The sequence below is a fragment of the Pygoscelis adeliae genome, unplaced genomic scaffold (assembly GCF_000699105.1).
Source record: "Pygoscelis adeliae isolate BGI_AS28 unplaced genomic scaffold, ASM69910v1 Scaffold85, whole genome shotgun sequence".
Classification (NCBI taxonomy): domain Eukaryota; kingdom Metazoa; phylum Chordata; class Aves; order Sphenisciformes; family Spheniscidae; genus Pygoscelis; species Pygoscelis adeliae.
This window is the reverse complement of record NW_008824900.1, coordinates 264,246-276,856: the sequence shown is the minus strand read 5'-3', so window position 1 is coordinate 276,856 and position 12,611 is coordinate 264,246. Positions and strand designations below refer to the sequence as shown.

Sequence of the window (12,611 nt, the reverse complement as noted above, 5' to 3'; positions counted from 1 at the left end):
GAAACCGCTGTTGCAGCGTACACGTTTCCTGCAGCTGGCCTTCGCACTGCGCTTCTCGTCTCCCTGCACCAGATGGTGCTGCTCCGGGGAACGGGGAATAAAGTGGCAGCGGCGAGACGGGAGCTCGGCTTCTGCAGAGCAGGCCCTCTTCAGCGACGGGAAGCAAATGAACCTGCCCACGAACAGCCTGCCTTGGGCTGGGCCGACGCAAGCGCTGGCAGCACTAGCTCCATGAAACCCAAGGAAGGAGCTGGCGGGACTTCCACTGCCCTTCTCACAGAGCTCCGCGCTGCACAGGCTGCTGCTCGGCCTCTAGGCGTCTTCGCCAGGAACCACCGTGTCATCACACAACCCTCTGCAAGCACTTTCTACCCGCAATCGGCCAGCATAAATGCAAGGACTGCCGTTGCTCCACCATCAACATTACAACTTTTCTTCCCTTGCAGACAGTTTCAAGCCCTCCCTTCAGTCTGCAAGAAAAGTTTTATCGGGCTGAAAACAGCCACAGCAGAGTTATTCGTAAAAGCACGAAGCAAATTGTACACGGGGCTCCACAAATTACAAGGCGTAAGGGATGTGTTCAGAGTTCACAGTGCCAAATGCTTCTCCACAGCTTGGAGAAACCAACCACTGTATACCGTGAAACAGAGTTCAGTGCGCTGACACTTCATTAGCTGAAGGTTAATTACAGAAGCCCTTCTGTTATTCAGCAGAACAACAACCTACTCACCTGGTTGAACTTCCCTTCTGGGACTTCTCAGGGTGCAGAGTAAACAGCCTCCCCCTGAACCATCCCCTCTACAGCCCTGTCCATCTGCAAGACAACACAACAGGCTTACAGACCCTCACCCCATCTTCTGAGGGAATATGAAGAGCTCTGTGGCCACACTTGTTGAACTACACTTCTAAACTAAGTAACATTTACCCTGAAGAGACAGCAGCCGAACACTGCTTTTAGCACCTTTTTGTGCGTGGAGACCTCCCAGATACAACGTCTGCTGTTGAACTGCACGGGACCTTTGTGCTTTCTCTGCACTTTGTTCTAACCTTTGTGGCGTGGGTGCTGGACGTTCGCAAACAGAGACTGTTCTGTGTAACGACAGCTGGATAACTGCCAGGCACGCAGTACCTCAGGGCTCCCGCCATGAAATCCTCTGTGTTTGCTCCACAGCCCTGAGGACCTCTGTCTTCCTTGACGGAGGGGTAAATGAACACCTTCGGCCCCACTATCTGTCTCATCAAATCAGTCAGTCCACAACTCTTGTATTCATATCGTACTTTTTGGTAAAGCAGAAACAAACTGCACATAATTACAGCAACAAATCTAGTTTAAATCAACAAATTGCTTAGTTCAGCTGGTAAACAAGAACCTAGGTAATGTAACTTCTTTGCTTATTACCTGAGTCCAATTTAAGGTATTGCAGAGCCTCGTTACACCAAACAATCCATTAACTAACCATTAACTGCTGGCTTTGCCACGGCTGCATCTGAAAGAATGCTTGCAGTTAGAGGTACATGTCTGAGCTACTGTGCCTTGCATTTCGCTTTGTTGCAAAACGACCACTTGAAACACTTATTTCAGTGCAAAATCTCAATGGGGCATCGGAATAACACTGACTACATTATAAAATAAGGACATGCTGCTTTCACCAACCAATAAGGTAATAAAATCCCAAAATGTCCGATTAGCAAGTGTCCCCCCTGTTATTTCAATACCTTGCTTAAAGAGACTTAAAATTCACAAGACCAGGACAGCAGCTGCCTTGGAGCAGCATTCTGGTTTAGAACCAACACGGCACCTGCAGCAGCCATGAACGGAAGAAAAGGCACAATAAAACTGATGCATACAGACACAAGGTAATCTTGGCCTAGTACATGAAAGCTGTCCAAAGCAGAAAGCCTGAGCTTTCCTTTCCAATACCCTGTGTTAACATTATTTTCAACAACGCCGAGCATTGCTACAGGCTCAGCCTCCACCCGTCCAGGTCTAAATGCCCGGTGTTCAGAAAAGTACTTCCTTTTATCCACTTTGAATTTCCCATTTTTAAATGTGACGTGCTCTTATTCTGGCATGAAGAGGAAGAAAAGAGAAGATTCCGCACTTCCTTCCCTAGGCCACAGGTTATTTGAGATGTGCTTGTATTTCTGGTTCCCGAGCTTATTTGTTAAAGATGATGCAACAACTGGAAGCTCTAACCCACCCCTGCAATCACTGGCACATTTCTGTAAGCTTAATTCCACCTAAGGCTTGTCCAAGTACAGACAGCTTTACCCCTCCATCTCTACCTGTATTATTGTCCATCTCCTGCTCTCCTGCTTCCTCAAGCCCAAGTGGCAGACGGCTGCTGCAATGCTGCACACAGCTAAGGACGTAACCCTCTCTCTGCTGCAGCCTGGTAGCACGGGGTGGCTGCCAGGACACAACCCAGCGTGGAAGGGGACCGGCTCCCCACCTGCACCAAGCTTTGTTGGACACGCGGGTGCACCCGCATTGAACTGCTAAAGCCCAAACATCTCAGTTCCTCATGAGAGCCTCGGGACAGTCCAGTCCTTGTTGCAGACTGTTTATAACTCATAAGCCAGGAGAGATCTGCTCAGCGATACAGGGAGCTTGTTGCAGGGAGGAGTGGTGTTTGCAGTCATTTTAACTCCTCCCAAACACAGCAAACTTGTTATTTTGTGGCTTCACAGACACTGTTTTTGGATGACTGCAACAGCGAGAAGAAAGCCCAGCAAAGAGAACCGAGCAGCCCAAGCTCTGGCAGCAATTATGCTGTTTACCCGTGTTAAAACAGCAGTCACACTCCCTCACCCAGCAAGCAGCAGCTATTAGCCTGTAAGCATTTTAAACAATTTCCTCTAAACTGCTAGCACTGTCCTAGCCCTAAATTAAGCATCAGCGATGACAACGGCTCCAGCCCCCGAGCTCACACAAACACAGGGTTACCACCAGACACAGCAGTATGGCAGAGCTGCGTAGCAGCAACACCAACTGCACCACAGCCGGGCGCCTGTCACCAGCCGGCCACGGGGAGCCTGGTGCAGGTGTTGAAGAAGAGCTCTGTGGTCACAACGCTTTGCGGTCTGTAAAGGGTCCTCTGTTCCCACCTCAAAGGATCCAAAAACATGTCTGTAAAGCCTTAGCACGCAGAACTGCAGAGCTCTGCAGATCTGTCCTCACTGAAAACACACCCCTTACATTTTCAAGTGGATTTTCTTAAGAGATCTGACCTTGCAGGCTGTGGCTGCTACCAGATGGAGCTGTCCTAGAAAAAGAACGAGGCAGTTTTCAAAGGGGTGGAGGAAACAGTGGAATTTGCTAAAACAACAGGACTTTGGTGAAGGAACTGAGGTGGTGTAATCCGGTGAACTAGACAGTGAACATTTCCCTCTTAGCAGATACAACACTTGGCAATGCTTAGGTAGGATATCCCTGAATGAGAACATCATATTAAAATTCCGAGTCTTGCTATGCTTATGACTGAAATTCAGTCCCGGGAGAGAAGTAAGCAGAACGGCAGTCACTGAACAGAGATGGAGGTAGTCCTTTACTGGAGCTAGATAATCTCCCCCAGGAACATGCCTGTAATGGAGGCCATCACACATTACAGACCTTTTCTCAACTAGCGAGACACAAAGAGATGCTACAGGGCTTGGAAGGGGAGGGGAGAGATCCAGCAGATCCAGGGGCCAAGAGCAGCATGAAGATCTGAGGAGAAGGACCTAGGGGTCAGAGTGAGACAACGGGACCTTTCTAGAAAAAACTGGGGCGACAGTTGCTACAGATCACACATGAGGGACCTGCTGCTTCTGTTTTGGGGGGTCCTAGTGAGTACAGAAAACAAAACAGCGAGTTAAGGGACAGGTCCACCTCTGCCTCAGTCCCTGCAGGCAAGTTTTTTCACACCTTTGCATTCCTGAAAGGTAGGGGAATGTTCTGAATGAGGCTTGTTCAAAGCAACTGTTATATGCAGTACGTTTCTTCAAGAGGTTATAAATAAACCCTTCACTGGAGGTAAGGAGCTTTAGGTGCTACTGAGAAGGCAAACCTATTAAAAGAGATTGGAGTAGCGCCGTTCTCTCTCCCTTCTCAGGGTGCAGTATTGCTGCAGTTAAAAGCCTCCTAGTTAAGACTCATTTAGTCGCGTTAGAGATGCATAGGCAGCCAGGTAGGGGGTTATAAAAAGACAAATCCCTAACACATCTAATTGGGTATGACGTCAAATGCACCCTATCTGCAAGGTGGGCCAACAGGTCTCTTAACCAAACTGCCAGAGAAGGGGACAGCTTCCACAGTCACAGGACATGAGTTGTAAGAACGTCTTGATGGAGTCAGAGGCTACGCGTCCACTATGATCTCAAAAGGGAAAGACGAGAGCAAGACAGGAATGACACCCTACTTGGGGCTAAACGAGCCATTAAAGAATCAGTGTTACACAGCAGTCAGAAAAATGCAATAGTCAGGTGTGATAAGAATAGCAAAGTCTCTGCATTATGGTTTGAGAATCTTTGGGTTGATGATTGTGTTGCCCACTGACGATCATAACTTCCCCATGGCAACCGCAGCTGCTTGTTCTGCAGAGAAACAGAAGTGTAAAATAACTGAGCAGCCTCTAACAGCCAGTGCTTTTGTCCCACGTGAAAAATACCAGATCACGTGCTTTGTCTGTGCCACATCTCCCCTGGACCTGCTATGGTCAGCCTTCACTATTCTCCACTTTCCTGAGAATAGTTCACAGCTACACTCTCACAGCTGACACTGGTCCACGAGGAAAGTTACCAGTTTGCCTTCTTTGCGTTAAGAACTTCGCCAAGAAAACACCAAAACTGGGCCTCAGCCTTCCACCCTGGACAACAGCCACGAACAAGAGCAATCAAAGTGCAGAGAGAAGGACCAGCTCCACCTTCCCTCACCACACTGAGTCCCACAGGTGAGCATGCTCACACTGATCGCCGCCCTCCTGCTAAGCATTTTGTCACCAGTAGGGAACAATCAAAACCAGGGCTGCAGAAAGGAGGACAGACTAGTGCTATGGTACTGCTACAATCTATAGTCCCACCTGTACATTAGGGCAGAGCCTCAGCATCAGATGGACTTGGCCTGTCCTGGAGCAGGAGTTTGAGACAATCAGCAATGGGAGGTTCTTCTCACCACCCCATCATCTCCCAGCGACTGAGGTGAGAGGGAAGCTCTGCGAGCTACCAGTAACACCTCTGACTTAAGGAGGTGACAGAATTCCTTCCCAAAGGTCAGGATGAAACCAGACTCCCAGCTTTTCCACTAGTGAGAAATGCACACACAACCTGAGAAGTGCACCAGACAAGGTACTGGGAGAAAAGCTACTGGTACTTCCCAATAGGGAAGGAAGGAGCAGCGAATTTTCCTATGGGGGCAAGTGGGGAGCAGATAAATAGGTGGTTTCTCATCAAATCCAGAGGTTACAGCCTCATGAACCACAGCTCAGCTGAAGACAAGATACTTCTTCAGGCAGGCTTGGGAATCCACGGGACTGTGCTGCTACTCAGCTTCCACCGATCCTTCACGGGACAAAGGCTAGTGATGAGAGCAGCAGGGAATAACGCTCTCCCGTTACCAAAGGGAGGTACCTGGATCGTGATGGTTCCCTTTCCACTGTCCGTCTGCAGATGGATCTCCATCTCTGGCAAGGCCTTCCCTTCTGCCATCAGCCGATGACGCAGTTTCTCCAGCGCATCGCTGCCATTGGAGATCAGCTCCCGGATAAACACCTGGGGATGAGACATAACCTGACACTGCAGCCTGACCTCATCCACTGCACGGTAGTCCCAGAGACCTGGGAACTCATTGCCTACTCACAAACTAATTCCCAGCTCGCTAGAAAAAGAACTGCATTTCCCCATTATCTGCCAGGAGAACAGTTTGTCTGAACTCAGTATTGAAGTGCAGAGGCTCTGAGGCTCACAGTCACCTGGCCGTACTTACAAATTGTTTTGAAAATATATTTTCAAGGTGTCTTTAAGAAAATGTTGTTCAAGAAAGCATGCCATGTGAACAGCACAGGACTTGCTGGGAAACTGAGCAGGCATTCTCCCAGCAAAACCGTTTTGGATGTACCCCTTGACAGAGACAGGGCTTTGCCAACAGAAAATCTACCAGCAAGTAGTGGGTTCCTTACCTCCTTCTCCGAGTACAAGGAACGGGCAACAATGTCCAGCAGTTTCTTCGTTTCAGCCTGAAACTCATGTTTAGAGGCTGCACCTAGAATAAAATCACAAACACGCCTTTAAGGCACTTCACCAGGGTCCTCTTGGGAAGGAAGGCAAAACAGCAGTCTTACCATGTGCTTCAGCTTCCCAGGAGCGAAAGCCTGAAGCAGGATGGGACACAAGTAGCTGTGGCCTCCAACAAGATGACAACAAAGGTGTTGTTTACACACCCCTATGAGGCAGCACGCTTTGCCAAGCAGACGCTTGGCCTCTGCGCCTCAACTCCTTGCACACAAACCTCGAGGCAGTGAAAGCCTGCAGTACCGGCACGTTTGGTAACCGTGTCTGGGCTGCAGAGCAATCAGTAAATGAGAAGTGAAAGGTGTTCCTAACGCCTGGCTCCATGTAATCCCCAACCGCTCTCTCAAGCGCTTCCCGTGGTTTATAGCCTGCCTTCCATACTCTTCCTTGACTCGATTTTCAAGGGAACCATCTGCACATGCCCTGCTCCAAGAGCTTCTACAGCCAAGTAGCATTTCTCATGCCCGAACAATATTCGGAGCCTTAAGCAGAAAAAGGCAGATTCTCAAATGTCTCTGTGGAGCAGGCAAGGGAGTGCATACGTACAGCCACCAATGCAGGTAGGTAGCTGTGCCCAGAAAGAGAATTTTCCTCAGAAAGAATAACACTACAAGACATCTCAGCTGAAAGACCATCCTTGGCCTTTTAAAAACAGCATTTCTCCTGCTAGAGGCATTAGAGAACGCTGAAGCAACAGGGGGGAAGCCATAGGTCACACATCACCTCTGCCATGCCCTGCTGGCGAAGACCTACATTCCCCAGTGACAGGGGCGAAGCCGGGGTGTGGACAGCAGCAGGAGCAGTGCCTCAACCCCACTGGGGGCTTCGCAGCCTGGCAGTCTCAAAAGTACCTGCCAGAAAAGCCACGGGAGCACGGAGTTAAGATGCTATTTCTGTGCTTGAATAACTCATGTGACTTTGCTTTAAAGCACCTCTCCCTGGAGATGTGCAGAGCAATTCATTCTAACTAAAAGGTTGACACCACTCATTAGACCTCCATGATCCACAGCAACGACCTGGGCAAGCACAGCTTGCTTCTGGGACAAAAAGTCTCTTTTTAGGCAAATTCTAGTGCCTGCAGAGTCTCTACGCATATGCATGACCATCAATTGCCTGGCTAAGCCCACAGATGCAACCTCTTCCCGCAGCCTTGATGGCCTCATTTCTCAGTAAAGGCCGTTCTGATTTACACGTTCCAGTTTTGGGGAGGTGGTGGTGCAATACAGATTCAGACTGTAGTCTGCCAGCTAGGATGCGATGACCAATACCTGCACCTCCTCCAGAGGCAGAAACACTACTGCAGAGGGCTCACCTTCCCAGCCAGGGCACAGCTGCGCCCAGATGTTGTCCTGGGTCTGCCTGCACCCCAAAAGCGCTCCCACAAGACACCTATGTTCCGTGCCCACCTTTCACATTCTCTGTGTTGCTGATGATGGTGTGCAGGGGCTCTTCTTCCTTGTTCTCCGCTGTCTGCGTGCTGTACGTCCGGACAGCAGAAACGCTGGTGGCAGGAACGTTGTACCGGAGGCTCCAACGATGGAGTACTTCTCTTGGGAGACGTGCTGCTCCTTTTGCTAGAAGACACAATTCAAGATATTTCAGTATACATCACAAGTATCAGCAGCAACAGGAGCACTCTTTAAAGGTCCCATTTAAGCAATCCCATGGGGAGTTACACTGTCCAAGCAAGACTGAAGTTCCCTCGCAACCGAACACCCACCATTTCCCTCCAGCACTGCCTTCACTGCATAAGAAGGGCAAGTTGCTACTTTAGACTGTCTCTTCTGAATTGAAATTCTAGCCAGAAGATGACAATTAGTAGCTTTCACAAGGAATTAACTGGTGATGAAGAGGCAGTCTGCAGCTTTCGTTGCTGTTACCTGGCCAAGCTGAAGGCAACAGGGAACGCTTCAACTCCCACATTACTGCCACTGAAAACGTACAACCCCGGTGCAAGCAAGGCAGCCTGCACCTCCAGGAGACTCCTCTGCTGCACACGCAGCTTCTCTGGATGCTGTAATAACGCTTGCCATCAGGCAGGCCTCTAGGCACCTAAATCTATTTCCTCCCGCTCATTTTCATCCCACCGACAGTAACCAGCTCCTTTACAACAAGCTCACTCCCATATCTAAGAACAACTCCAGCCAGCCGTGTTTGGCCCCTACCAGCCAGCTGAGCAGTTACTTTATGGCAATAAATATTTGGCCCTTGACTGTCCGAGCACAGTTAACAGAGCACGGGGACCACATCCTCCAACAAAGCCAGCTCTGGGATAAGCAGCACATGCAGCAATAAAGCCATTAGTCAACAAAGCGATCAGCGGGGAAAACGAGAGGCAAGTCAGGAAACGGCACGAGCCCCGTGAAGGACTGGGATTCCCAGTTCTCCGCCTTCCACTGTGCCCAGATGAACGGAACAGTCTTCTCTCTGCTGGGGGATGAAACAAAGCCAAACCTGGCCACAAAAAGACCATTTACAGCACTGCAGAGCTCTGTCCAAAGCCAGTTACTTGGTGTGATTTCTGAATTGTAGCGAGAATGGCCTGTGCCAGAATAAGAGACCAGAGGGTGTGGATACGGTTGGACTCGATGATCTTAAAGGTCTTTTCCAACCGAAATGATTCTACGATTCCATGATCTGAACATGCAGCTGCGCTGGGGGCAGGCGGTGACTTGGCCTTCCCCAACCCTACAACGAACATAAACGGACGGGGCTGTTTTGGGAGGCAGAGGAGCGACCAGGATGGCCTGGGCAGAGCAGGGAGAACCTGGATAAGCAACAGACGTGGCTGGAAGCAGTGACAAGCCCAGGCTTTTCTTACGACTCACTCTGTGCTTGCAAGCTGTTTCATCAAGCAAGGAAAGGAGACAAACCCTACACCCCAGGCCTGCAAAAGGCACATTTTCAAGGTGTCCTTTCTTTAGACGAATGGCCACAAAAACACCCAAAGACTGAACTGAGCACCACTGGCATGGTGAGAGTCCCTGCGGTGCGCCTGTCACCTCCCTGGAAACAGCTTCTTTGGCCGTCTACAGCCCTCCAGTCCAGCTGACACGCTGGGAGAGCCCAGCTCCCTCCTGAACCTTGTCACAGCCCTTGAGGGAACTCGGCATCCCAGCCCTTTCACCAACATCCCTCGTCGTCCTCCAGCTCATCTTGGGAGGTCTCAGGCTCCCTTCGCGAGTGCTCTGCAAACCTCCTGCCCACCTTAGCAGGCACTACCACCAGTACGGTCATCGAGAACAGGTTTTGCTGCTCCAGACCATCAGGCTGGGCTCTCACTCACTCCAGATCATGTGAACGCAAACCCCTGAGCCTTAACAGTGCTTCTGGGGCCTGCACCTCATCCCCAAGAGCTGCTCGAGGAGGCTGTCAGTCCTCACTCTTCCTCCTCCTCCTCCTCACAGAAAGCTTTGAATCAAGATGCACTTCTCCAGCCAGAAGCTTGAATTACTCCCGTCATTCTGCCCTTAAAGAAAAGAGCCCACAAATAGTTCTTAATGCATCTGAACACCTCCTACACACATAACTGTTCGCTCTCTGCGTCACAAACAGTTCTGCCGCATTATCACAGGACACGTTCTTTATCTTTCATTCGACTGCCTTTGTTGGGCTCATCTGAGAAAGCAACAAGGAAAACAGCCCGGGTGACTGAAGCGGAAAGCAGCAGAGAACTCGCCGTGTGGCTGTCCAGCCCGTCGAGCTTCAGAGAGGAAGGGCCTGAATCAGCCCAGGGTTTACATATTTTATTTATGTATTTACACGGGGTTTACATATTTTATGCTCATTTTATGCTAGATGGTGTAGGATACTCTGAAAAATCTGCACTTGCACGTATGCACACACACACACTTTTCCCAACCAGCAGAAATAAAAGAGGGAATGTTGCTCCCTCCCTGACTCCAGGATCCAAAAGAGAAGCAGCTCAGCAGCAGCTCCGTGCTAACCTTAAGGCCACTTCCATCGTCAGATCTCCAGGCAGCAAGGCCCCGGAGCCAACAAACAGGTCTCCCCCCCAGCCCATAAACACTAGTCGACTCTGGAAACTACAGCTATTTATAATTTTTGATGTATTCACGTTTTTTGTCTCTAAAACACAATAATAAATCACCACCCATCAATTCAGAAGTTATTTTTGGATCTGTGTAATGTTTGGTCTTATCACCCTTAATTAACAGCCCGTCCCGCGCCAGGGAGAGACAAGGCTCATTAAACGCAAGCTGCAGCATCTTCAGACCGTGTCTCCTGCAGGGGCCTTGCCTGGCCAGCAGGGGAAAGGCTCCAGGCAATTCTGGATATAAAACCACAATTATCGGCACACAAAAGCTACTGAGAAAGTATCTGCTGAGTTAACAGGTTAAGTGACACTCAGAATGAGCCCGAGAAACAAATTCCTAAGACCAAGAGACAAAGAAGGAACGGCTCGTGTCCCGGTTGAGCGCTGCTATGTGCTGGGGCAAATCAGGATATAAAAATATCGAGGTAATCAAATGCTGAGCTTTATCACGGTCCGCATACCTTCCTATTTGCATCACTGCCCCACCTGCACCGTAAAAGATGGCAGATACCCACATTACTCTCCAGCTTCCAGTTCTCTGTGAATCCTACGTGATCCTGTGCGTATGACCGCAGAGCGGCCTTGCACACGGGGAACACGCCACAGAAAAGAGAAGGACCCTCGGTCTCAGGGGCTCCTTTCAATCCAGGCACCAGGACGCTTCAGTGATTCCCGAACCCAACCAACCCCCCCAGGAAACACAGCCTCTTCTGGGAAAGGGACTGCGGTGAGCATTTAGCCAAGCCAAACGTCAGTTGGAAATGTAGGGTGGGAAATCGAGCACAAAGCAGTACGCAGCTCAAAACAAAGAGGAGAATTTAGGTCAGCAGAAATTACCATAATAGCTTGATTGCCGTGCGGTCGCAAGCCTGAGGATGCTCTTGCAAAGAAGAGCACAAGCAGTAAGACGCTTCCAGCTCAGATCTCATTAGAAGAAAGGGCTCTCTAGCTGGGCACCAGACCCTGTACGAATCTAGGGAGAACAGAGTCCCCGGATGGTCCGCTCGCACCAACACACGTCCCAGAATCAAACTCTGCGCCAGTTTTAGCCTTCAGCATTTTGAGAGCCAAGAGAAAACGCTGCTGACTTTGCCCGGCCGAAGGGAAGAGATGGCTGTCCCTGCAGCCAGGGATCTCCGCCTGCATCCAAGTGAAAGGACACCACCTCCCGCTCCTCCCTCTTCATTTCCACCCACACAGCTTCTGCTCGCTGTTTGTTCCCCTGAAGGACCTGAATGACAGGTCAAGGAATGAAACTCTGGCTCTGCTGGAGTACGTCTGACCCAACGGAGGCACACGGCTTCTTTCTCAGACACGGATGCTAACAAGCCACCGGGGATTTCCGTGGTGGAAGAACTGAATTGCCCAGAAACACCGAAGTGGCACCCGATGGCACAATAAATCTAACAATCTGACCCTGATAGCGACCCTATTTGTCATACGATTTCCTCTGTCACTTTTTCTCTTCACAAGCCACAGGGAAACCACAGACCGCACTGACAGCTTACAAATCTGTCGATTAGGAGCCAGACGACAGATAAGGAAATACTGAGCACAGCACGGGCTGCTCACGGCTGGGAGAGAGAAAACACGCAGGAAGCTTCTCACCATGCCTCGGTTAATGACAACTCACAAGCACGTTTCCAGGCCTCGATAAGACAATACATCCCGTAATTGAGACCTCGGAGTTTGGATTCTCTCAGCCCTCAACCTTGCCAGGTCTCTTAGGTGAACTCTTGAGCGCACCCCTGGGAAACACAAACCGTTCAGGCTCATCTGTCCAGTTATCTAGTATGAAATGGCCGGAGAACAGGAACGCCGCCGCCTTCTGCTCCCTTCCCGGCACCCCGCTAACCTGGACATGCTATACGCCCTGTATGAGCCAGGAGGTGAACCCGAGCAGGCCATACGCTCTATACGAGCCAGGAGGTGAACTCTTGAGCGCACCCCTGGGAAACACAAACCGTTCAGGCTCATCTGTCCAGTTATCTAGTATGAAATGGCCGGAGAACAGGAACGCCGCCGCCTTCTGCTCCCTTCCCGGCACCCCGCTAACCTGGACATGCTATACGCCCTGTATGAGCCAGGAGGTGAACCCGAGCAGGCCATACGGAGCCAGGAGGTGAACCTGGACATGCTACATGACCTGGACACGCTATACATCCTATATGAGCCAGGAGGTGAACCCGAGCACGCCATACACTCTATATGAGCCAGGAGGTGAACCTGGACATGCTACATGACCTGGACACGCTATACATCCTATATGAGCCAGGAGGTGAACCCG

General features: G+C 50.3%; 1 protein-coding gene across 1 annotated transcript in view; it reads right to left on the bottom strand.

Moving 5' to 3' along the window:
- The window catches only part of TRAP1 (TNF receptor-associated protein 1), a 21,897-nt gene extending 13,707 nt beyond the window's left edge, over nucleotides 1-8,190 (bottom strand). The window contains exons 1-4 of the mRNA XM_009324794.1: nucleotides 8,148-8,190; nucleotides 7,674-7,841; nucleotides 6,156-6,238; nucleotides 5,608-5,748 (exon numbers count right to left, since the gene is read on the bottom strand). Coding sequence (XP_009323069.1) covers nucleotides 5,608-5,748; nucleotides 6,156-6,238; nucleotides 7,674-7,841; nucleotides 8,148-8,190 — 435 coding nt within the window. The remainder of the gene's footprint in view (nucleotides 1-5,607; nucleotides 5,749-6,155; nucleotides 6,239-7,673; nucleotides 7,842-8,147) is intronic.
- Nucleotides 8,191-12,611: the final 4,421 nt, after the last annotated feature.